We start from the raw sequence: 27,626 nt of genomic DNA, 5'->3' as shown, positions 1-27,626 counted from the left end.
TCTCTCTATCGAGTTAAAAGACTACTCACACCTGAGAGTATCCCGTACCTCTACAAGGCAACCATTCGCTCATGCATGGAGTGTTGTTGCCACATCTGGGCTGGTGCATCTACCACTAGTCTCTTCATCTTGGATAGGTTCCAAAAAAGAGTTGTCAATCTAATCTGTCCCACTTTATCAACTAAGCTCCATCCTTTGTCTCAGCGTCACAATGTTGCATCTCTGTGCATGTTTTAATGGTATGTGTTCTGATGAACTCGCTGCACTTGTACCCCATACATATCTCCGACAAACCCGTTCAGCAATAAGATCTCACCCTTTCACTGTTGAGGTCCCTAGATGCCAAAAAGCTTTCTATTCTAATAGTTTCTTCCCTTGAACAGCTGGACTTTGGAATTCCCTTCCTGCTTTCCTGGTCGTACTGATATGCAGAAGTTTAAATGTAACATAAACCAACATCTGGCTAATCTTTCTTAGACATGGTCTCAAAAAGTAGCCTTTTTCGTCCAAGTGGTGATATGCCTTGTTAGGAGTTAACATTAAATAAATAAAGCTGGTGTAGTGCATATGTGAGTATATTTATCATACACGTGAATGTTAGACATAAAAAATGATATACATGAAAAGTAATTATAAAATGCTGAATAGGTGTGGGAGGTTGGTATATGGATCTGCAGAATAGATTTCCACATAGTGGTCAAGGAGTCGGGAGTCGGAGTCTAAGATATCAAAGGAGTCGGAGTCGTCATTTTAAGAATTCAAGGAGTCGGACTTTCACCATCAGACTCCGCAACCCTGGTAGAAACACAACTCAAACCATATATATTTTTCAAAAACTGATGCATTTGCAGTCACACTACAACAAAACAACACAAGATGAATACTTGACATAAATCTGTTGTGGGTATGTGTAGCATAGAAGGAAAAACCTCAAATGTTGTCTGACAGTGTCAGTCTCCAGCGATTTTATCCTCAGTCCAATCTATTCTCACCAGTTTAGACTCCAATCTCTTTCAAGGGACCTCCAACCCACAAAATGCCATAAACTGGACTCTGTCCTCAACTTTGTCACCAATTGTCGCAAGCCAAAGACGGTTCGCAAACTGTCTTCAACTGTTGTTAACTGTCGCAAACCTTACTGACACTCCTAAAACTAACTCTAAAATATATCGACCAATCCCTTGTTCCTGTTACTATCACACCTTGATTAACAATTCTATTTTAGCTTTCTTTTGTGTTTCTTTCTGAACAACTTCCTATCTATTGTTCTGTTGATAAACATTTTTTTCCTTCCTAACACTTGGGGGGGGGGGCAATAGTATAACATTTGTAACTTCTAATACCAACATTACTGAAACAAATTTTTACATAATTTTTTTTGCAGTTTGAGATTTCACAAATTGTGTTAGAAGTATGTCAAACTTCTAGTATGCATCTTTCTTCAGTTTCTTATGACGGAAGATAATGCTTCTCAAATGATGGCTGTCCTTCCCAAAAGCCATCAACCTTGACATTTCCATTCATTAAAGTGTTCTTTATGCAGTTTATAACATATTACTCAATGAATCTCGTCTAACTGATAAAACAATTCTTAGGCAAAATTAAAATTTTATTCATCAACATAGTTGGTGCTCATTTAGAATTAAACATATTTTCAAAACAAAAATATAGAAAAATCTCTAAAAAAAAAAAAAAAAACCTTTATGATGTACGTAGTCATCACAAAATGAAGATGTCATATTCCAAAAATTATATAAATTGATGAAATATTTTTTAACTAAGATCAAAGTTTATGAGGAAGCGAGACAGGTTTTGAACCACCATGTTTTATAAATAAGGGGGGAGACAATTCGAGCTAGAGAGATCAAAATTAGCCTTGTAATAGATACAATTTACTATTGAAAATCAAAGAAATGATTTGCTCTAAGAAAAAAAAACGAAAAAAAATTGATCCACTTAAGTAAATTTTTTTTTTATATTCAATTTTCACCCCAAACAAGGCGCAATGCCATTTTTGTGATGTCACCTGTGAACATTAGGCTGAAGAGTTTAAAGAAAGTACTTTCAGGTAATGTGTGGCCATTGCTATTGGTGGTAGAGAAAGTTTCTTGTAATTATTGAAGGAAACAATCTTAGTCTTGGCACAATTTTTGTCTCCTTCCACTACGGATTGGAGGTCTTCATCTAGTGTTTCTGCCATTTCCTTAGATATGTGTTCATTTGTTTTGCCCTCGTGCCTGCTATAGAGGGTGGTATCATCAGCAAATATACCCATCTCAAAAAAATTTTATCAGGGAGGTCATTTATGAATATCAAGAATAATGAAGTTCTTAGGATAGACCCCTGAGGTACTCCTGCATTTAAGTCATATTGTTTAGATGTATGACCATTGAGGACAACTTGGATTTAATTAAGAAGGATTTAATTACATTATATATTCTTCCAGTGATACAATGATTTTCCTTAGAAGACCATCGTGCCAAACCCTGTGAAAAGCCTTAGATATATTGAGGGCTACCACCCTACTCTCCCCTATTTTGTCCAGTGAATGGTATAAACATTCAGAGATTACAGTTAGGATATCTGCTGTGGAACAGGCTTGTCTAAATCCATATTGATTGTCGGTCAGAAGTTTAGCAGCTGTAAGATGATGGACTAGAGCTTGATTAATTATGGACTCAAATATTTTGGCAAAAAGCGAGAGGAGGCTAATGGGGACGATAATTTAATGGGTCAGTTCTTTCACCAAAATTCTTGAAAACTGGTACCACTGAAGCAGTTTTCCAGCAGTCGGGAAAGCAAAATTCGTTAAGGCAGTTGTTGTAAAGTTTGGAGAAAACTGGAGCAACCTCAGCAGAGTATTTATTTAATAGCACAGCCGGGATGAGATTGGGTCTACATGCTTTTGGGATGTCTAGGTTTTTTATGATACCATGCACTTGAGAAGGGGTGATTTTCAAATCGTCTAGTATGGCGTCTGTCGACACAAGAAAATCATGGAGGGAGTGGTGTGCCGGGTCCAATGTGGAGTTTGAGGCAAACCGACTGGCAAGCATGTTAGCCTTCTCGGTTGCCATGCAAACAACCTCATGATTGTTTGATAGTGGAGGAATCATTGACTGCCCATTATTTACTACACTGTTGTAGATTTTCCAAAAATCGCAGGTTCCTAATTTTTGTGCTTTGATTTATACGTTTTCTGATGGTTTCAGTGTATTCTGTCTTAGCTATCACCATTTCTCCCTTACAATTACTTCTAGCTTCTATAAACTTGTCTGTTTAAACTGGACTTATGTCGGTTAAATCTACAGTACGCATGCTGCCTTTGAGTAATGGCAGCTGCACAAGTAGAAGTAAACCATTGGGGAGAGTGGGGCTTCCTATAGAATTCCCGTGTGGAAACATGTGCTTCAACTACTGTTTTGAACCATTCAGTGGTCTCTTTTGCATACTGTTCAGCTAGAAGAGAAAAGATATTTCCCCTTGGAGCATCTTCTGATGAGATCCCTAATAGCTTCCCAGTCAGCTGTTTTGTAATATGTTGTTTTGAGCAGTGACTCTTCAGTTTTGGGTTGAGAATTTAGGGCGATTTCTACCATAATCACAGCATGATCAGCATTCCCGAGTGGGCTGTGGGCATTCATTCCATGATGGGTATGATATATAAATCAAAGATTTTTCTGTATTTTTGTTTTGGAAACAGGTTTCATTCTGAATAAGCACCAGATAATTTTTTAGGGTGAAACACCGATTCCAATGCTTCTCCCATAATTTGATGACATTTTTGGAGAACAATTTGTCTTTGGTCTTAAAATACACCTCAGTTTCTGATATTCAATGACTACTAGTTTCAGAACAGAAAATCTAGTATGTAGCAATAATCAAGCTTATTGTTTCTTTGGTTCACTTGACATTCAGTCATCACCTTCTAACATCTACAAGGGGATCGGTGTCTGATCAAAGAAAAATCAGGTTTAATAGTGTAATCAGAATCAACTTTTTTGCTTTTCTTTTTGCTACGGCATGTCCTGAATAGCAAATCATGTGACTGTTTAGGTAATGAGGGCTCTGTCAGGTCTCCTTGCTAGTTTACAAATATAATAAGTCTCAGGTGTATTCAATCTTCCATAAAGTTAGAGAACTAAGTAATATTGCTTAATTAGAAATTTTATATATTTCTCTCAAAGTGTTTGATTTGAAAAAGGCTTTAATAATTATTTATTATAAATAAATAATGTCAGCAGACATGCAGGTTTCATGTTCACTAACGATCATCAGTATGGCAATGACTGTACCATCAGTTAAATGATTCGAACCCTGGACACAAATACACAGCATATTATTAGATTATTTATTGTTTTTAAAGCAGCTCATTTAACAATATGATAATAATGAATGAGTTTGCTAATGGGCCAGGAGATTGGTGTTCAATCCTCAGCTAAGTCATACCAAAGATGTAAAATAATAGTGGAGTAATGCTGAGAAATGAGTGACACCCTCCCCTACATCTTGGTATCATAGCTAATGAAAAGAGTTTTTGAATCACCCTCAATTATGTTCAACCAGTTTATTTTTTTATTTCAGTTTATTACCGTCTTCTATTTGCTTACTGCCCATGTCTACTTCCTTAACTACACATTTTATCTTAAGAAACTTGCTTTCAAGTAATTGAAGAGAAGTTGTGTGATACTATTGATGCACCCCTCCCGAGAGTTAGAAAGTAGAGGAGAAAGAAAAGAAATGAGGAAATAGGTTTATTAGCAGGAGAATGGAGAAAAGAAGCTGAATAGGATTGTTAATCAAGTAATTTGGAACAAAGGACCAAACAATGGAAGCCAGCAAGTTTGAGGTTGGTTGCAGCCAATTTTGGAGGTGGTGATGAGTTTTACGACAGTCTGCAACAGTTAGGGACAATTTACAGACAGTCTTGGGTTTGTGACAGTTAAGGATAGCTTTTGAGTTGAGGAGAGTTGCAAGTTGGACACAATTGAAGGCAGATTGTGGCTGAACCAGATCAAGAGAGCTTTAGGAAATCAAGATTAGCTGACACAAACTAACAACAAAGAGGCCTCAATAAATTTTTCCTGTAATAGTGACACACACACACACACCCACCCAGAGTTCATCCGATATATACCGGAATGTGTCAAAGTTGTGTTTGCTTTTTTTTATACATGTAAACCCATGCGCCCCCGCCCCCTCAGTAGTCACTAATAACACGACCAGAAAGGAAGGAGAAGAAGACCATGGCACACAACGTTGGAATCGGCAATTGTTGTCAAGTGGGAGAGTACACATGGTCTTATCACAGTTGTAATAAAAAAAAAAAAAAAAACTTACCATGTCCGCCACTCGACATAAAGAATCTGATAATTGGTCAAAAACTTCCACAATTTTTCTGCTTCGCGTTGAACCAAGAGCTTCCTTTACCAATATTTCGACATCATTTTCAACTTGTTCTTTCAACAAATAAAAACCAGTATAATCCTGCAACTCTGGAATGCAGAATAATCCCTGAAAGAAAAATAAACAACAAAATAAAATACAAGGGCAATATCAATACTTTTGTCATAGGAGAACATCTTTTCCTCTTAAAATATGAAATTACAATTTCTTACACAAAAGAATATAATTAACCAAACATAATAATTAATAAATATAATATATAATGAAAATATTTATTAATATAATTAAATATTATAAAATAATAATATGTGGAATATTATATAAAAAAATGAAATATAAAATATAATACAAAATAAATATTAATAATATATAAATTAAAATAATATATAAGATAACATAAATAATATTACTTTAATATTAGAAAGAGAAAATATCCGTATAAGCCTTTCTAGACACTTTTAAAATAACTGACAAAAGTATTCTTTTTCTTTTTTGTTGGTTCCAGGTTCCTTTTGTATTCTTTTTTTTGTTGTATTCCTTTTTTTTTGTTGGTTCCAGCAGTTACTATAAATAGAATATGAATATGCATTTGTAAAACTAGTTATTGATTCGTACACCAAGTGAAAGGGACACAAAATTGGAGGCAACCTTTTAGCTAAAAATCAATTTAGCTCTGGCCACAATTGAGAACTGAAATAATCTCTGGTCGTAAAAACAAGCCTACTGAACATTAAGCCAAACAAACCACTGCAAACAATCCATAATGGACAACATATTGGTAAATATAGATCTTCCTGAATTTTGATGTTGACCAAAGTAAATTATATTTGTGAAAGTTATTTTAGCATTTCTAACTTATAGTAATAACTAAAAACTTTTTATTATCTCCCTTAGATGATTTATTTTAATGTAAAATAATCTTGTTTCTTTTACTTTTGTTTACAAATAAATTTTTCTTTTTATAACTTGATTCTGTTTTTCTTTTCAGTCTTTTTTATTTAAATCATATACGTGTTGCTGTGAATAACTCTAGACACACAAACACGTAACACTTTAACAATTTCTTCTATTTATAAAATGTTCAGCTACAAGATGTTTTAAGAAATGATTAATTTTGGGCAGGGGGATTCATGTCAAATCATCTAAGGCTTGAAATTCATATCCTCAGATTTTTTTTTATAACTTACACCACATATAGATACCATAAAAACTAAGAAATTCTAAAAATTTGAGCACGAAACTCCGAGCAGTTATCGATTTACAGCATTTTCTATAAATTGTACAAGACATCATCTGAGCAACACTTTAATAATTACATGTCTTTAAATATTTTTAGTTTGGAACATGTTTTGAAACATGCTGTGAGCCTGAAAAATCACTTCAAGTTTTTGACCAGGTGAATACAAAAATGGTATCAGATTTGCTTACAAATGAAGCCTTCTTTGTGAATTTATCAGATTTTGAAATTTTTCACATGTGGACTAATTTGGGGTAAAAAGAAAATGATTTAACTGATATGGTACCATTGTTTTTTTTTGGCGGGGGGGGGGGATATTTTTGCAGACACTATGAAGTACCTCTGGATTAATAATAGTAAAAAGTTGTTTTGTTTAGTCAGTGTCTATTCAAAGTTGTTTTTTTTCCGAGGGTGCAGAAATGCGCTTTTCCTGTTCCCTATTTCCATCAACCATACTAACTTGCACAAAGGTAAATGTATTGTGAACAAGCATCTTGCTACCACTCCTATAAATCTGATCCCTATCATAGTCACTTACACTTCAGTAAAAATATGCCTTGTTTAAGCTGAAAGACAAAAAAGAGCAACAATATTGTATGAAATGTACTTCTTTAATTCAAAATTGTGAAAATTTTATGAAGATATTTCAGCTAGAGCTGAATGCAGATACAATAGCGTCCAAAACTAAGGGACAAAATTTTTAAACCTAATATTTGTTAGAAATAACTGTGAAACTCTGAAATTTTGACAACTGGTAGTTGTTATCATCCATAATAACATACTAAAATTTGAATCATTTGCAAAGGATAGAAAAAGAATTTGCACACATTTTTTTTTTAGGTAACTGTGGTAATAGAAAGGCATAGTAATAAGCACTCACAGTTGGTTCACTGGTACACAAACTTGAAATTCTTCCGATATAAGAATAATACAAATATGCAAATTTAGGTACATAAAAACGGTGAGAGGAGTCTTTCAGTTTTGGATATTGCCTCGTTTGCTTTTGATTTAATTGTTGGTTAGAGAGAAAAAAGAAAAGGGCTGTTGCTTAGGTGAAAAACAAATGTTCCGTCGTGGGTTAAAAAAGAACACAAAATAATCCAATCCAAGTGTTTTTAACTCTAAACAATTTATTTAACTGAGATAGGAATTAATTCCCTAAAAATATTGTTTGATCACGAAAAGTTATAATCTTTCAGAAACACTTTTATTACAAAAAAAAAAAAAAGACAAAAAGAAAACTTTGCTATTTAGAGTGAAATATGGATACTGTTCGACAGAAGATATCAATGGTAAACTTCCAAAAATCCAATAAGATAATTTTATATATTGGTAAATGACTTTATTATTTTCCACAAAAAAAAAAAAAGAAACCTTCCATCCGTCATTCCATCTTGCTTTCCTTTTTCTATCCTCTCAGTTATAATATTTTCATTAGGTCATACATACATGTTACCCATGTTCCTTGCAAACAGGTATGAATCTGAAAATAAGCATACACTTGTTGTTTAGTATATATTCAAATGATATATGTTGAGACTACATACTTCTGTTTAACAACATATGAATTTTCTAGGACCTCACTTTTTTTTCATATTGTATGAAGATTTCCTGAAGTTATAGAAATGGTGATAACTCAAAAATTATTTCTCTGATAAGGCTGAAATGTTGCATGGTGGTTACCGTTATCAAAGAGCATTAGACCCATACATCAAATTTAAAAAAATTGGAACTTGTAATTGCATCAAAATTTCACATTGAATTAGAGTCAAAAGGAAAACAGAGTCAACTTACAGTGCTTTCATTCTTCAAACTGAATTTCAATTTTTGTCTTGGTTTTGTGTTGAATGCAGCTGTCAATGATGACTGCTGTGTTGTATGAACATTATGGTTTGGTATGAAACCAAATGACTGTCTTGGGAAAGATGGAGACAAAAATTCACATTTTTGACTTTTGAGGATGTTTGATCCCAATAAGAATATCCAGCGTTTTAAATTCATTTTGATCAATAAGTTTGAAAAATCTTCTTTTTTAAACTTCAACCTCTTGGAGATTTAAGCCAATAAGTACATTCCAAAGTTTTGAAACTCCATAATCTGGAAAGAGAAGTAAAAGAAAATGCATGTTAATCAGCAATTTTAAGATTTAAAAATTGATTTCCAATAATAAAGTGACAAACTAGTCATTTGAGGCTCCTAGTGCCACTCTGCGATTTTTAGTTCAAGAGGAGAGTTTGAAAATATGGAGACAGACAGATATACACACACACACACACTATCTGGATACCCCGCATTGCGCAGTCATACAATATGCTTAAGCATGATATTTTAATTTATGCAGATTGCATATGTATCATTCTATAATCAATCCTCTAGTGAATATTATATATTACAAGAAATAATTTGCCCAGTGGAATAATTCACAAAAAAAAAAAAAATAAATAAATAAATAAAATAAATAAAATAATAATAATGCCGTTCATCAAATTCCTTCTGTATTTGTTTACAATATCATATCAGCTGATATTTACGCTTGACGATGAATGCTCTGGATAAGTCACTTCTGATTAATGTTTAGTTTTAAAATATGCAAACGAAGAAATGATTTGAGGCGATTTTAAATGGTACCTCTTCTTTTATTTTAAATTGAACTCATTAATAAGAAAAAAATGAAATAAAATGGTGAGGTAAACCCGGGATTGGACAGGGGATCATTTGATCTTTAGTCGGATGCTCTACCACTAAGCTATATCTCCAGACTATAATAAATCTGGGGGGGGGGGGGTTTAAGAGAAAATCATTTGCTAAAATTTTATTATCTCCCTTGCCAATGTAATGTGTAACACACAAAGTGACTTTTATATAATAGCAAAGATATATTTTTACACCCAGTCTTAAATATTGTTGAAAATCATATGCAGTCAAAAATAATTATGAGTAACTTTAACAGGTAACACATCATTTCTAACATGTAAACAATTTGACAAGTTAGGCAGAAAAATGGGTGAAATGTACACTTTAGCAAATCTTTTATATTGGTATGAACACTAATTTTCGACATTCATAACTAAAAATACAAGTAAAACTAGTAAAATTAAGTTAATTCATCATAATTTTTACTCTATGTTGAAGAAGAAAGATCAAGGTTTAAATTCTACATGATTTACTTTACAATCCATAAAATGGGCAAAATTTGATTTGAACATTGCAAATTGACAAAACTTAAAAAATGACAAAAAAAAATCACAATGGCTGCAATTTAAAAAAAAAAAAAAAAAAACACTAATTAAACATCTATAATATAAATCTCACCTGTCTGTTTAAATGTATGTATGTATAACCATATGTCTGCCTAAAACTTTCGACAGAGGTCATGGATTTTCACAAGATTGGTACTGTTTTGAGACGACAAATATCGAAAAATTAGCTAAAAACCTAAATTCCTTCACATTCAACTGGGCACTTTTCTACAAGGAGGGGGATCGCTTTTTTTGCTGATATTTTCGAAAGTCATCCTCTCCTTTTGCTTGACTGGCCTTAATTTAAACCTTCGCCACTTCTGGTTTGGCAATAGATAATGGCAAAGATGTCACTTTTTTTTCACATTCTTTTCCACATTCACGGTATAGGTTCAAGCCTGCCTGCCTACTGACACTTTTTTTTTTGCTCAAAATTTGTTAAAAATATAGGAAAAAAAAGTCAGTACAAATATACATTATACCTTGTTGAAGTTTTGGTCCAGTTATTAGTCAAGTTAGCATTTCTCCTAACAAATACTCCGGATATCTTAGCACTAAGTGAGACTAACCTACACTCCTTCATCCCCTCTAACTACTTTAACAAGCCTGGATATCTCCCACTCTGCCATAAGGACTCTGACAGACATATGCACGGACTTGGAGTTTACATTCGTAACACCCTCCCCTTGACTAGAGAAACAAACTTAAAATCGGACGATCAAGCCTTTATGTGCTTTAGACTAAACATGCAACATAACATTAGCTACTTTTATTTTCTCTACCGCTCTCCCTTGACGCAGGACTGCATCATAATAAACAAAGTCTCTGACAGCATAGACACATCACTCTCCCTCGACACTAGCGCACAAGTACATGTATTTGGTGACTTTAATGTCCACCACAAAAACTGGCTTGGATTCTCTACTTACACAGATGCAGCAGGCAGCACAACACATAGCTTCTCTATATCTCACTCCGTATCACAAATGGTTACGTTTCCAACCCGTTTCCCTGACCAACAAGAACAATACGCATCACTTTTAGATCTATTTCTGACCACAGTTCCCGAGGATTGTATAACAAATGCTGACAGTCTGATCATGCAGTGATAATGGTAGAAATCGCCCTAAACTCTAGACCCAAAACTGAAGAGCCATTGCTCAAAACAACAAGATATTATAAAAAGGCTGACTGGGAAGCCATCAAAAATGCCCCATGGGGAAATATTTTGTCTCTTCCTGTTAAACAATGCGCAAATGAGACGACTGAATGGTTCAAAACGGCAATTGAAGCACATGTTCCCATGCGGAAATTTTATAGCAAGTCCACTCTCCCCAATGGTTTACTTCTACTTGCGCAACTGCCATTGCTCAAAGGCAGTATGCATACCGCAGATTTAACTGACATAAGTCCAGTTCAAACAAACAGAAGTATATAGAAGCTAGAAGTAATGTTAAGAAAAAAAATAGTGACAGCTAAGAGAAAATTTACTGAAACCACTAAAAAACGCATTGAAGCACAAAAATTAGGAACTCAAGACTTCTGGAAAATCTACAACAGTGTTGTAAATAATGGGCAATCAACAATTCCCCACTATCCAACAATCATAAGGTTGTTTGATCAGCAACCGAGAAGGCTAACATGCTTGCCAGTCAGTTTGCCTCAAACTCCACACTGGACCCTCCAACCACTCCTTACCTGACTTTCTTTTGCAGACAGACGCCACGCTAGACGATCTAAAAATCACCCCTGCTCAGGTGCATGCTATCATAAAAACCTTGACACTTCAAAAGCATGTGGACCCGATCTCATCCCAGCTCTGCTATTAAAAACGTGCTCAGCCAAAGTAGCTTCAGTTCTCTCCAAACTCTACAACAAATGCCTTAATGAATCTTGCTTTCCGGGCTGTTGGAAAACTCCTTCTGTGGTACCAGTATTCAAGAATTCTGGTAAAAGAACTGACCCATCAAATTATCGCCCCATTAGCCTCCTCCCACTTTTCGCCAAAACATTTGAGAACATAATTAACCATGCTCTAGTCCATCACCTTACAGATGCTAAACTTTTAACTGACCAACAATATGGATTTAGACAAGCCCGTTCCACAGCAGACATCCTAAGCGTAATCTCTGAACGTATATAACATTCACTGGACAAAGCGGGGAAGGCAGAGTGGTAGCTCTAGATATATCTAAGGCTTTTGACAGGATATGACATGAGGCTTTCCTCAGGAAAATTAGATCATACGGTATCACAGGTAGAATACTTAACATAATTAAATCCTTCTTAGATAAGAGAAAAATCCAGGTTGTCCTTGACGGTCGAACAGCTAAACAATATGATATAAATGCGGGAGAGCCTCAAGAGTCTATCCTTGGTCCTCTATTGTTCCTAATATTCATAAATGACCTCCCCGACAAAATTGCCTCTGAGATGGCTATATATGCTGATGACACCACACTCTATAACAGGCATGACAGGAAAACAAATGAACACATATCTAAAGAAATGGCAAAAACACTAGAGGATGACCTCCAATCTGTAGTGGAATGGGGACAAAAATGGATGGTCACATTCAATGCTGTCAAGACTAAACTGGTTTCCTTCAAGAATTACAAGAAACCTTCTCTGCCACCAATAGCAATGGCCAGTGACTCTTTATCTGAGAGTACATCTTTCAAACTGCTTGGCCTAACGTTCACAGGAAACATAAGTTGGAACGATTACATTGAAAGCATTGCCAGGGCCACTGCGAAGAAGGTAGGCTCTCTTTACCGTGCTAGAAAACTATTAACACCCAAAAGTATCCTGTACCTCTATAAGACCACCATTCGCCCATGTATGGAGTATTGCTGTCAAATTTGGGCTGGTGCATCTGCTACTAGTCTCTCGCTCCTAGACAAGGTTCAAAAGAGTCGCCAATCTGATAGGCCCTGAACTGGCATCTAAGCTTCAGCCTGTCCTATCGATGAAATGTTGCATCCCTCTTCCTGTTCTACAAGTATTTTAATGATGAATGCTCTGGCGAGCTGCAGACACTTGTGCCCCCACGACGTAGACAAACCCGACAGGCAGCTAAATCCCATCCCCACACAGTAGAGATCCCTAGATGTAAAAGATCTTTCTACTCCAGTAGTTTCTTCCCCAGAACCGCTAGACTCTGGAATTCCATTCCAAGTCCCTGCTTCCTCAAGTGTACTGACATGCAGAAGTTCAAGTGTAACGTGAACCGACATCTTGCTGCCCAAATGCCTACATAGTACTCCAGTAGTTGTTGGGCGCGGATATGAGAATTCTTTTTTTTTTTAATATCATTTTATTTCAGTTTATATATAGTTTGGCTTCTTTTTTTTTTTTTTTTAAATAAGTCTAAAAAAATAAACGAAATTGATCAATTATTTGATTTTTGAGAGAATTTTAAAAATCGCGTTGTTTCCATTGTTTATGTCAAAATATGTAGAAATAACAATCAGTTCCATTTTTCCCTGTTTTAGCTTTTTGGGGAATTTTTTGAAACTTCACCGGTTTATAGAGGGTAAAAAAAATATTTAATAATCTTTCTTCTTGATAATACAACAAAAATTAATCAATTTTATTTTACAAGATTTTTTACTGTTATTATTTGCTATGGGGGTGGGGGGAATTCTGTCTTTATAAGTATCATACCTATCTTTTGTAAAAATTCACTCATAACAAAGATACAAGCTTAGGGCTTCCATACTTGGCTAATTTTGGAAATTTTCTTAATAATAATAAAACTGAATTTTTAAACAAAATCTTATCATAAAGTTTTAATTAAATGTAATATATAGAAGGCGGTACAATGCAGAGGTAACGGAAAGACAAACTGAAGCAGGTGAAAAAGTTTTATTAATACAAATTACAAATACATGTGTACATATTCATATATTTCTTATACACATTATATTTATATTTGTACAGTGATTACCTGTAAGCCAGTCTGATGGAATATCTGTGTTCTATAATATTTCAAGATCTCTTCATCAGATATTTATTTGACTTTGGTTCAAACGTGCTTCTGTAAACAGTAACAGTCTTGCAGCAAACAATAGCCTGGAATGTGTTAATTAACATTTTATATCCACCTCTTATAAAGTTTTAAATTAAATTTTGTAAAACATTTTTAATGCTAAAAGAGGAGGACACTTAAGAAACAAAAAGAAAAAGAGGACAGAGAGAAACAAGAAGAAAAAAAAGGACAGATAGAGAGAGAGAAAAAAAAAGAGGATACTTTAAAAAAGTTGATTTGGAAGCCATCAGATGACATCAGAGATGCCTCATGTACTAATATTTTTTTTTTTACTTATCTGCTGAACAATGTGCAAATAAAGCAACTGAATGGAATTGAAGCACATGGTCCACTTCAACCCATGCAGCTACAATGCAAAAAGCGACATGCATACCGCAGATTCATACACTATAAGTACATTTAAGTAAAAATTTATAGCTGCTAGAAATTATTGTCAGAGCAAAAGAGTCACAGTCAAAAGTAGGCATATCAAAATAACCAAAAAATGCATAGAATCACAGAAAATTGTCTCTGTGGTACTAGTATACAAGAATTCTGGTGAAAGAACTGAGCTGCTCAATTATCAGTCTCTCCCTTCTCTTCACTAAAATCTTTTTAGTCATTGATCAATCAAACACTAGTCTACTACACAGTAAAAGCCAATCTTCTCTCTAACTGACAATACAGATTTAGGCAAGCTCGTTCTACTGCAGATATTTTAATGGTCATCTGATCATCTCAAGTTGTAAGCTATGTGTAGTTTCAGAAGAATTTCCGATGGGTAGTTAATCTGTACAAGTCCTGGAGATGTACAGGTTCCGGACTTTATAATTTTGCAGCCATAATCATCACCACCTGCACTTTACCTTAGCGAGAACCCATTTGCTTTTTGTCTGCTATGTGGAGCGATCTATCACACTATGCCGATAACTGCAGCTGGCTAAAACAGCCCATAGCTTCATCAACTCAGATTTTCAATACAAGAGCCTCTCTTCTCATCAAGTCGAAGAAAATCTATAACCATAAACACCTCAATCCTTGACCTCTCGACAATTCACTCGTCCGCCGGATTTTCTGATACTCCCCTTTCCTTCGGGTGTCCTAGACCATCCTCGTATTTCTATCATCAACTTATACATTACATCATCTCAATCACACCATAATTCCGGGGAACAAAATGGAAACCCCTACTTGCAGATCTATGATGGTCAGCTATCTAAAGACACAAGATATCTTCTATGTACCTAATCACCCAGATTTTCAAAGCTTTGAAAACCACAGCTCTCGGCACAGATCTGGAAAAAATGTTATACCGCTAACTAACCTTAATCTCATCAGACGCCCAGCAAATGGTGCCCATTATTTCCCTAACTATCGTTTCAACGGACCATGTGTGATTTTTTCTACATCTCCATCAAAGCGTAGAGTACGAAAATATGGTCAACCCACATATATACTTATCAAAAGACTTAATAAGGTATCTTGTTATACTATCACTCCTGTTTGGGATTTAATCTACTAATTAACGTGCTACATATACTGGCCTTTTTTTCTTTTATCTTATACACCCGTCACTTCTTGTCAGCAGTGATTTGCAACCCAATAGCAATCCTTTGCCATTATAACCATCCACTCCATGTCAGAGGATTAATCTGTATTCTCCAAAGTTAGGCATTTGTAGCCCACTGAGGCACATAAGCGGCTCTTGCTTGCATCTTTTCTCACTATGTGGAAAAAGCAATTTCTCCAAGTTTCAGCTAAAATTTGCTTCTTTTGGCCCATAGCGAATATGAACCCTGAATTTCCTGGCAACCATCTATAGCCAAAGAAAATCATGAAACAAAACAAAAAGAAAAAACATGCGAATCACCTCCAAAAATAATAAAATAAATCATGACCATAGTGCAATATTCAACCTATCATCGTAACCCATGCTGACCTCTATATCTCAATTAGCCATCTTGTAATTCATTTTTTTTCTTTATAATTATTCAGATATTACTCTTCCTTTTACTTAAAATCAACTCAACCGATTTAGGGTGCAACGGCTTCCTAAGTAAATGTTTTACAACCAATATTACAATCACATCAACATTTTTCAATCATAACAAAATCGATTTTACACTGTCATATATGCTTCCCTGTTTGGAGATATGGAGGGTGCACATGTGATAAGGGTAAAAAAAAAAAAAAGGAAAGGGGATATAAAAACAAAAAAAAACAAAAAAAAGGAGAGAGGGATATAAAAACAAAAGAAAAAAAAAAAGGAGAGAGGGATTTTTTTAAAAGGTTTTTTTTTTATAAAATATGTATTTCAGGAACAAGTTCCGCGAAGGAGTATGACTCGTGAGGTCGCATTGGATACAATTTCCTTCCTTACAGAAAGGTCGAACCAAAGAAAGTGGACCAATTCTTATGAGACAAACGAGATGCAAAAATAAAAATGGTTGAACATAACAAATGCGAGAAATAACGAAGCGAACACAATTCAAACAATAAATTTATTAACAGATAGGGAAAAAAATGGAAGGAAAGAAAATATTCGAATTACGGGGCTTGAGGTGTTTCTAGCTATTACGAACTGAGCAAAATTCTTGAAATGAAAGAAAGAAATCATGTAACTGGAAATTATGAGACACACAAAAAAAAAATAAATTGATTTTCAGTCTGTCCTAAGGAAATGAGAAATAGTTCAATATCAACTTACAGCGAGTTGTTTTTTATATCTTCTTCATAATGTATTCAGTTTTAGAGTAAGACGAAAAAGTTCAAATGTTAAACTCATTTTTTGTTTTGTCTTCATATCTTATGACGTCGTTCGGTGTAGGTGTCTTTGCCGTTATTTGTTTCAGTTTTCACGATGACTTTTAATTAGGATATTTTCTGCTTTAGGGAAACAGATAGCTAAGCATTTCAATTCGCCTCTTTCTGGCCAGTATACTTCTTCTTCCTATGCTTCCACACGTGGAGACATGTCATAGCTGCTTGAGGGTCGCAGAGAAATGAGACTAAATCCTAACAGAAATGGGGAAAGGAAGGGTTTTCACCTCCTTTTTTTTTTTTTTCTTTGCTTCACATTTCAATCTAAAAGATGATGAAATCTTTTTTTTTCCTTTTCTGTGGCTGATGAAATACCTGATAGTTGACTCCTTGGCTTTCAAGACCGTATCACAGTGTAGTATCTGTTCTGATGCTCCACTTCACTTTTTCTGGGCTCGGTCAATGAGGAGAAATCCTTAATGACTGAGGTAATTTTCATTTTTATTCAAATCCAGAGTGCTCTTCTCTGGGGAGCTGGATCTTCAACATCAAAGCCTCATCTTGTATCTAACTCTGCTCTCGTGTGGAGGAAAATAAATAAGAAATAGATATGGTTGCACAATCTCATCCCTTCAGACTGACTTTAGTAGCAGGATTTAAAAAAAAGAATGAAATGGTGCACTCATGCTCAGTTCAAACAAATATTAATATTTATTCTATTGCTAACAAATAAGGAGAAAATATATAATGTCGAGGTGGCCGTCTAATAACACAGTTCAACAAATCATCATAATGTACTCAAATGCAACAAAAATCCACAATAATCTACACAAAATCACAACAGTAAAAAAAAAAATACAACAGTTTACTTCACTAGATGTTCAGAAACACGAAAACATTTTTTTTCTTTTTATAGTTCTTTCCAGTCAAAACAACAAATTTATAACTCACTCGCATTAAAACAAACTTTCATTTCCGGGTAATACCAGTTTATAAGAATGAAAAATAACCTCATCCACTCTCTTTTTCTTTCTATATAATTTTCTATATTTCGTAAGTCAATGCGAGAACTTCCCCAACAAAGGTTACACAATTACATAAACATTTTTTCAATACAATTCACATCAAAATACAAAACAATTAAATTCAACAGACCAAACAATGCGCACTGGCATTACATAACGAACAATTCAAAACCCCACACATTGAACCTTGCTTCTCTTTTTTTCGTTCACTATCCGCTGTTCCTTTATGGCAAATCAACCTCCTTTTTTTCTTTTTTTTTTACTTTTATAACTCACAATTCAACCACATTTTAGCATAAAAAAATTTTTTTTTTCTTTAAATAAAACATTTTTTCTTACTTTCAGTACAATTTTAAGTACCATTCTTTTTTCTGTGAATTCCACACAATTCCTTTGTTTTCACTCGTAAACAGGCGATATTAATGTATATCTCATATAATACATATACATTTTTTGCGTGTCTTTTTCTTTTCATTTTTACCATATCTACATTACCTTTTTTTCTTCACTAAATATGTTTATTTGTCACTTTCCATAAAATATGTTCATTTGTCATTTTCCATAAAATGTTTTTTTTTTCCATTGAAATCATTCGTATTTCTTTGTTATATATCTGTTTATCTATCTACTATGTTTTTTCCTGTGACGATCTTGATTCTTTTTTTTTGTCTGTTTGAATGCGTGTTTGCTATTTCTTTTAACGATCACTTTCTTTTTTTCCCCCTCGTGGTCAACCCAAGCATGTTGAGTTATGTGTATGTTCATAGCTGCTCTAATGATCGTGACGTATAGTATATATTCATTAGTTCTTGTTCGATGCGTGTGCACTTTATTTCAATTATTTATAGTCTTTTTTTACACATTATATATACATATTTATACAATTGACCTGCACACGCACAATCAAGTGTTCTTGGACTTTTATTGTTGTGTATAATTTTTAATTATGCATCTTTTTTTTTTCTCTTCACTTGTGTTTAAATTAATTTTTTTTCTTTCTTTCTATTTTCAACTAGATAATCGACACCTTTTTTCAACACGAACACAAGCTTTCTTTTCCAATTATACAGGGTAACCCCCCCCCCAAAAAAAAACGGGCCCCGTGTACACTTTGTGATATCTCCATTATTTATTCATCGATTGCCCTTATTTTACAGGACATGGCAGAATCAATGACCGTGAGTACACCAAGACCCCAATGGGAGCTGGGACAAAGAATACACTGCCCTAAAACGTTAAAATGACCCTAAAATCAAAAATTATTTTACATTAAAACGTTAATTTAATACTACTAAGACTAAGCTTCTTTCCTTTAACAGTTACAAGAAAGCCTTTTTAACCACCAATAGTCCCAACTAATAACACTACCTTCAAACTCCTTGGTTTAATATTTTCAAACAAACTACAACAAATACATTGAAGACATTGCAAAGGAGGTCCTTTCCTCTACTGTTCTAGAAAATTATTCACATCAGGGAGCATCCTGTATCTTTACAAAGCTACTATTCACACATCTATGGAGTATCGTTGCTACATTTAGACTGGTGTTTACACCATTAGTCTCTCCCTCTTAGACAGACCCCCAAAAAAGAGTCTTCAATCTAATAGGTCCCATAATGTCAAACACCAACCTCGTTCCCATCACCACAATGCTGCATCTGCGTAACTGACAAGTACTTTAATGGAATGTGTTCTGATGATGTACTTGTAAACCCCTTGACATACCAAAACAAACCCATTTTGAAATAAATTCTCACTCCTTTACTATAGAAGTCCCTAGATTCCAGAAAGATTCTACTCTAATAGGTTCTAACCTTGGACTACTAGACTTTGGAATTCCTTCCCTGCTTCCTTGACTATACTGATATGCAAAAGTTTAAATGTAATGTGAACAAATATCTTGCTCATTTCCTTACATAGTCCCTTGAAGATATCATTCCAAATAGTAGCTCCTTAAATCCAAGTGGCAATATGCCTTGTTTAAGATGAACAAGAGTAAAAAAAAAAAAAAAGAAATAAAGAAAATGATCTTATACAAGTAAAGGGAGAAACGATTATTCATTTTATAAGCTCTTTCTTTCATTCATGCGCAAACTAGCAACTGTAGTAATATCATAAAAAGAAAATCCTAGCACACAACACAGGGCTCTATGGACAAATTAATCTTTAATTGAGCTTTGACAACTAAGTATTTTCATTTACTAGCCAAACCCACATGATTTTTAGAATACGACATCTCCGTTCTGTGATGAGTATGCATATCATAAAGATTTTTCTGTATTGTTTTAATAAGTGTAATTCTAAATATACAACAAATTTTATGTTGATATTTGAAGGTATAAACATTTTAATTTCTTCAGATGTTCTTTAAACAGCCTTATTAAAAAAAAACAAAAAAAAAACAGCTTATTGTTCTATTAAACTTTTGTTTACATAATTTAACTTTGTTCGTTTTATTAAAAACAAAAATAAAAAATGAAAGATGTTTTTTTTTTCATTCATTTTTTGGAAGATGGTCGGTGAAAGAAATGCAATCGTCAAAAGATAAGCGTTTCATTATTTCTAGTCGCCACTTTGAAAAAATCACTCGCAAATGCGACTGTAACAATTTAAATTCAATGTTATCTTTTAGTATTCTACAGGGTGGAATGATAAATTTGTCATCCTAAAGAAAACAACACTACAGCTTTATTTTAAAACTTTTATTGAAAAAAATCAATTCAAGTAACTTGATCATGTAATAGAGCTGACATCTGTTCAATGTAACTGCTTTCAGCCTCAATCACCACCTCGATACAGGTCTGGAACTTGGAGCATACTTTCTCCACAAGCGCTGGCAGGAGCTCAATGAGAGGCGGTGATCAGGCTGGCTTTGGTGTTGTACGAGGTCATGTTGGTGATGTTCTCAACATATGACCAAATGAACTAGCCCAATGAGTTCAGATCAGGGGAAGAGGGGCGCTAGTGAGATAAGGGTATAAAATCGTAGCACTCCTGAAGCCAAACCTGGGTCTCTTTGGACTTGTGGGTCAGTGCCGTCCTGCTGCTACACTCAGGGTTTGACAGCAGCCATCCGATTGCACCAGGGGATCACCACACCAAAGACCATAACTGTGGCCAGAAACTTCTTTGAGCTGTGCCCTCAAGCGTTGAACCATCCAAATTTGCATTTTGAGAGCTGGCAATGGTCCTGTTGTCATAACTTGGATTAGTAGAGAGCATGAGTTGTACAGCAGTGCATCTTCGATCTCACTCAGTGAACATTGTCACTTTCAGACATGAAAGAAGGCTTCTATCGCTCTTGGGATTTGTACACAACTGGCCAACTAGTAGATGCTCTGCAACAAAAAAAAAAAACAAACAAAAAAAAAAACAAAAAAAAAAAAAAACAAACAAAAAAAAAACAAAAAAAAAACAAAAAAAACGGTTATTCAAACAGAAATGAAATCATCTTTTCTAGGGCGACAATTTTATCATTTAACCCTGTATATCGAACATATTTGAGTAAAAAGTGAGGTTACTGTTGTTGCCAACAGCATATTATGTAGGAATTTCAAAATTATTTGATTTTCTTTTTTGAGGAGGGGTTAACTTTCATAACCACTGCCAATCAATCAACATATATGAAAAATAACATTCCTAATAACACGCTAATTACAAATATGCATATTTTGCTACATCAAAACTGATGCAAAGCCAAACACATTCTATTTGGGACCAAATATAACAAAGCTACCAATACATATGCAAATGACCAATCAGTGGCATGAGCATGACGTCACAGTGGGAGCCAAGGAAAAGGAAGAAAAAAAATAAAACGATGTGGCGGAGAGAGAAATTCCAGAGTGTTCATTTGGTACTTGCAACAAAAAGTTGCCGCTCTAAGAAAAACTTACTACAAGTCTCTTCACAGATGACTAAAAGACCGAAGATGATTAACACAACAACTATAGATAACATCACTAACACATACCAATTTACATGCACCAATGCATACAACAATGAAGCTAAAATCCCAGTCATAAAACTAACAAGAACATAAGCCGTGAGACTGCATATTTCCATCTTAACATAATCACATTTTATTTGGGCCTTACTTTTCCGTATTGCATGAAGAATTACCAAAGTTAAACCATGGAAAAATTTGATCACTCATGTTGAAGTTTTGCATGGGAGTTACTGTTATTAAAGAGCATCAAATCCATCTTGTATGAAAATTTGAAAAAATCTGAAGTTGAAATTCTGTCAAAATTCTGACCATGACCAAACTTTTCATGGTTGCAAGTCAACGTTATATAAGATGCAACACTCGATGTCTGTACTGAAAAAGAAACTAGCAAATCAGGACAAACTTATCTTCCAATCGAACACAAATCGTCCATCATCTTAAGGTTTAAAAGCCTATCACTCTCTGAAATCCAACTGATCCTCCTTGCCCACCTAACTAGAATATATATATGCATATGTGTGTCATTTGCGGTGAACCAATCAGCCACCTATTTTAAAATCATGGACAAGTTTATCTATAAAGCATAAGTTTCTCATTATCTAAAGGGACATCAATTTTTTTTAGGAGTCAAGTGGCTTATAATCACAGCATGAAACCTCAAATCCAAGATGTGATTATTTCAAAGGACTTCTTAGATTAATATTTCTTACATTACAGACTTCCTTCAGTAGTGTGCATATGCATTCCAAACATGCAACATTATACAAGTACAGATTCCCCGAATTTGGGATAAGGATTCCCAGAGTAACAAGTATTTTAGTTTAATTTTCGATTTTTGAGCAATTATCAAAGCTCCACATGGCTGCAATGAGACCTATTTTTTCTGTTCTAACAGACTTGACGCTATTAAAAAAAAAAAAAAAAAAAAAAAAAAAGCGTTAAAATAAAAACATACAGGAAACTCTTCTACCTACCTGGATAAGTTAACTCATCTTGCCTTTGGTAACATTTAATGGTTGTACATTTTATTTCCCGCATTTTTTTTTTTTTTTTTTACAATAACCAACAAAGGTCCAATAGAAACATTGCGCCTTAGATTCGATAAAAATCTAACTCTTGGAAGGTGAAAGTTGATACAAGGTCGAGTTTCATGTGAAAGGGTAAGACATTTCTTACGATTTCTGTCGTCCCCCTCTCAAGGGCGCCTCCACTATTGACCCTGACCTTTATGTGCCCTGAGAAGAGATGGGTGGAGAACACGTTACCTCCCACATACACACACACACACACACACTTCGGGAATTTTCGGGTATTCGATTGTGGATTAGAAAAAAATTATGATATCCAGGGGAAAACAAGTCACGCCTTCAAAAACATACAAAAATAAAGGAAAGAACGTCCATGTGCTTTTATTTTACAAAATGAACCTTTTAACGTAACATGACTCTAAAGACCAATAAGACGAACGTAATTTTTACATGAGGGAGGACTCACTAAAAAAAAACTGAAAGTGCACTGGTGGACCAGTGGACCACCCAAAGACTTAACTTTAAGAAGTTGAAAATAAGAAAATGCCTTTCGGAATAAACACTCCCAACCTTCCCATGTTAAGAACGGCTTTCGGAATAAAACACCCTTTAAACCAGTGCACACTGCACATTGCCCAAAAAACAAGCTAGAACCGCGGCAATTTTCGGGCTATAATAAAAATATAGTATCTGTTTTTGTCTTTGGTCAGAGGAGGATAATTACTTCTTGACTGGGGGAAATTTTAGCAGATTAATTACCATAAAACTAAAAAATATGAAAATTTAGCGCTTAATCTATAATAATCGCAAGAAATTAACAAAAAAGAAAAGGATGTTTAGCGGGTGGCGTCATCGTTAACGACCACTTCTGTTAAAACATGTTTCTACACCATGTGTTTTTCTTGGATTTATGCCATACATACTCTTGACGGAGAATACCGAGTTAGTCCTAGAATTGGCCGAAAAAAGCAATTTAAAAGCCATCAAGAAAAAAGTATTTTTTTTTTTTTACGACCTGCCCCAGCGTAGTCTAAACACTCCCAACCTCTCCATGTTAAGAACGCCTTTCGGAATACCCCCCCCCATGTTAAGAACGGCTTTCGAGGTTGGGGGTATTTCGAAAGCCGTTCTTAACATGGAGAGATTGGGGGTGTTTAGACATATAGACGCTAGGGTACGTGGCAAAAATTTACCAAGCAAAAATGTAAAAATAGCAGACGAAGGGTTAGATTATGGTTACAAATAAATAAATAAAAATCGTCTTTCAAATAGTAAAATGTTTAGACCATTTCGAAATTGACCCAGGATTGACTCCATAAGTACTGAAATACCATTCATTAATTACCTAACCATTCATAGAAATTAAAATGAATGGAATGTTATTGTTTTGTTTTCAACTTGACTGAATTTCGACATATATATATATTGTGGCTGTGCAAAAATAAAGTTCGCAATAAGAACTTAAATATTTTAAAAAGTATTTTTGCAGAAAAAAACAGTACTTCTGTCTGCAGTTTACAGGTGGTGCGTTTTTTTTTGGGGGGGGTAAGGATTTTCAAGATTAATTCAATTTTTACGGTATTTTTGTTTATTAATTTTTTACATGAAAGTAAATAGTTAACAAACTCCCATGTTACGAAGGGTTTCTAAATAATAACGTTATTATTTTGGTACGATCCGTAAACTGCTGAAGTACCGAAAATCAAAACATGGTTTAGAAGTCGGAGCCAATTTGGTAAATGACATTTTAATTGTCGTCCTCAAGTCTCAATCATAGAAATGACCACTATAAAAATAAAAACGGTTCATTATAGTAAAAAGACAAAAACAGTTTGTTTGTTTTTTTTAAAAAAAGGGGAGGTCGAAAAATTGATACTTACTTATTAAAAGAATTTCAACACGATCTGCGCATTTGTTATAAATACAATCTCCATTATCGCACCTTTACGCGGGAGGAGAAAACTCCCCAAACACAGGTATCAACGAAATAATAATAGAAAAATAATATTATGTGGAAGTTTAAAAAAAATGTAATTTAAATTAAGTAAAAAATGTATCGAATGTAAAGTCGAAAATGAACAAATAATCCATGTGTTAAAGGCCTACTCACTAGGAAGCTAAATTCTAAGGAAGTTTTCTGAAGTTCAAACGGTGGCAAAGAAAAAAGGTCCTCCATGTAACATAGGGCCGGCATTACGTTGATATTTAGTTATAAAAATTTACAATACATAAATAAATATAAAATGCGACACAGGGCTAAAAAAAAATGGGAGAAGGAGGGTAAACATTAGTTAACTTACCTAGCCTTTCACCAAAATACCGCAGGCGCTCTATGAATCAGTTACTTAGCAAACCCAAAGGCTAACAATATACTAGCAGGCCGCCCGCGCCCGGCATTGCCCGATCGTAAAATACGCTTTAATATGATATTTTGATTAATGCAGATTTCGTATTTATTATATTATACTAGCAGTTCAGCCCGGTTTTGCTCTGACCCTATGTACTGTTCATAACTTTATATGCACATGTATATATATATATATATATATATATATATATATATATATATATATATATATATATATATATATATATATATATATATATATATAAAGAAGTTTTACCCATTTCCAAGTTACCTAGATCTAAAATTTAAAATTTTAAATTGGCGGAGAAATTTAGTAGAATCTTCAAAAGTCAATTCTTTCAACTTTTACCTTTTGGCAGGCAAATTTTCTCTCCAAAACTGATTAAAATGCTGGCCGCATGTGTGATTACGCGTTATGTATAAATTTCAAATGTTTAGAGCCAAAATTGTCTGTGTAGTTTGCTAGACATCGCAAAGGTCAAATCTTTTGAACTTTGGCTCCTTGGCAGCTCAAATTTTCGACTCAAACCGATTAAAAAGCTTGTCCTATCTCTGAACACCCTTTATGTACAATTTCAAATGCTTAGACCGGAAATTGGCTGAGTAACTTGGTAGAGACCGCAGAGGTCAAAATTTTTTAACTTTGACCCAGTGGCGTAGCATCAGTTTTTGCCTCCCGGGACGGTCGTAAAATTTGCCGCCCACCCCATCCCGCCGGCATATAATTACCTATTTTGTCCCCCCCTCCCGGCATATAATTACCTGTTTTGTACCCCGGCTGATATATAATTAAATTTTTACTCCCCCTCCCACTGGCATATGATTACCTTGTTTGCCCTCCCCCCGCTGGCATATGATTACCTCTTTTGCCGCCGCCCTCCACTGCTAGCATATGACAACCTGTTAAAACCTTCAAAATTCCAAAAAGCCCTCAAAATATTTATTTTCATTGAACTAATGTTTACACAAGTCCGTTTAGATTAACGTTTACGCAATTCCCCCCTTTTTTTATTTTAATTTAATTTAACAATTTCTTTCAACAATAAGTATGTAAACATTAATCTGAAGGGAATTATGTAAATGTTAATATGAAACAAAAGAAAACAAATATTTTTTCAAAACAAAAATGTATAATTCAAATGATAAAAAAATGTTAAATTAAATTAATTCGATACACAAACAAATATAATAATAAATTTAAATGAGAACGTTTGGACACCTGAAAATGTTATGAAATGATAAAATCATTTTTATTTACTTTTTTGTAGTTGTTAAAGTCACAATTTTCACCAAATAACATGGCTGTATCAAAGAGAGGATAGCCCGATGTAGTTTTCTTTTCTTTTTCTTCATAATGTTATGATTAAGCGGTCGACCCTCTCGAAGAGAAAAAAATATCTTGTATCGCTGCTTTTTTAAATCCTTGTGTGTAATCACTCGGTTTAAGCACAAAACTTAAGAAATGGAAAGTCACACATTTTAGAAAACATTTTTTTTATGAATTTAAATGAGAATATTTGAAATTTGAATTTATAAATTTAAATGAGAACATTTGAAAACATGAAAAGGTTAAGAAATGATAAAATCATTTTTATTTATTTTTTTATTGTTGTTATTTTCGAATTTTCACAAAAAAAAAACATGGCTGTATCAAAGAGCGGTTACTCTGATGTAGTTTTCTTTTCTTTTTCTTCATAATGTTATTATTAAGAGGTCAAGCCTCCCAAAGAGAAAAAATGTCTTGTATCAATGTTTTTTTTAATCCGTGTGTTTAATGGCTTGGTTTAAATGCAAAATTTAAGAAATTTGTTGTTGTTAATAATGTTTCAAGCTTTTTAAAAATAGTTTCAAAATTCTTTTAAATAAATGTATTTATGAATTGAAAATAAATTTATTTTTCGTGAGAGAACTATCTCAAGGCATCAAGTCGGTTAAAAATTTACAAACATACTTTTTGCGCATTTTTTTTCGGCAAAGTTATCAATAACTCTGTCAAAATTCACTCTATCGACAAGTTCCCTCTCTATGGAGAGGATTGCAAAGTCTGTAAGCCTTGTCTGGCTCATTTTTGATCCAAGGTAGTTTTTTATGAGCTTCAGCTTTGAGAAAGAGCGCTCACAGCTTGCAATGCTAATAGCTTGGGTAAGGAAAATGCACAGCAAGATCACAATAATAGGGACAAAATCCCCAAGGTGTTATCTCTGTATAAAGTTCAAAAGTTAAAGAGGTCCATTGATTTTATCTTTTCCTGAAGTTTTCACAAATATTGTAATTTCTTCTTTTTGGCAAAGAATTTATCTTTATCTATATCTTCGTCAACTTCACGAAGCTGACAATCATAATTATTATCAAGCAGATTTGACGGTGTAAGAAAAGCATATTTACTTGCAAGATTGTGAACTTGTTGAAACCTGCAAGATATTTCTTCAGTCAACCTGTCTATGACAGACAGCATTTTCCATCTCAATTCAGTATCAAACCCCAGTGCTGTATCACAATCCTTCACCATCCATTCATTTCTTTTTGCGGATACGATTCTCCATGCTTATCCCCATTTCAGAGCAGAGTTTTTTGACTTGTCTAT

At 34.2% G+C, this 27,626-nt stretch overlaps 1 protein-coding gene across 2 annotated transcripts in view; it reads right to left on the bottom strand.

The window, feature by feature from the left end:
- LOC145297660 (mitochondrial intermediate peptidase-like) overlaps window positions 1-25,097 on the bottom strand; it is a 96,759-nt gene extending 71,662 nt beyond the window's left edge. The window contains exons 1-3 of one of the 2 annotated variants that reach the window (XM_080143829.1): window positions 24,975-25,097; window positions 8,438-8,740; window positions 5,341-5,514 (exon numbers count right to left, since the gene is read on the bottom strand). In XM_080143829.1, the coding sequence (XP_079999955.1) occupies window positions 5,341-5,514; window positions 8,438-8,644 (381 nt within the window). In that variant the 5' untranslated portion in view covers window positions 8,645-8,740; window positions 24,975-25,097. Of the gene's footprint in view, window positions 1-5,340; window positions 5,515-8,437; window positions 8,741-24,554; window positions 24,836-24,974 lie in introns of those variants that run through there. The other variant, XM_080143828.1, reaches the window with a different exon arrangement.
- Between the last annotated feature and the right edge of the window lie 2,529 nt (window positions 25,098-27,626).

Source organism: Euprymna scolopes, chromosome 18, assembly GCF_053919585.1.
Source record: "Euprymna scolopes isolate OS-2025 chromosome 18, ASM5391958v1, whole genome shotgun sequence".
Lineage (NCBI taxonomy): Eukaryota > Metazoa > Mollusca > Cephalopoda > Sepiida > Sepiolidae > Euprymna > Euprymna scolopes.
This window is presented reverse-complemented; position numbering and strand designations above follow the sequence as displayed.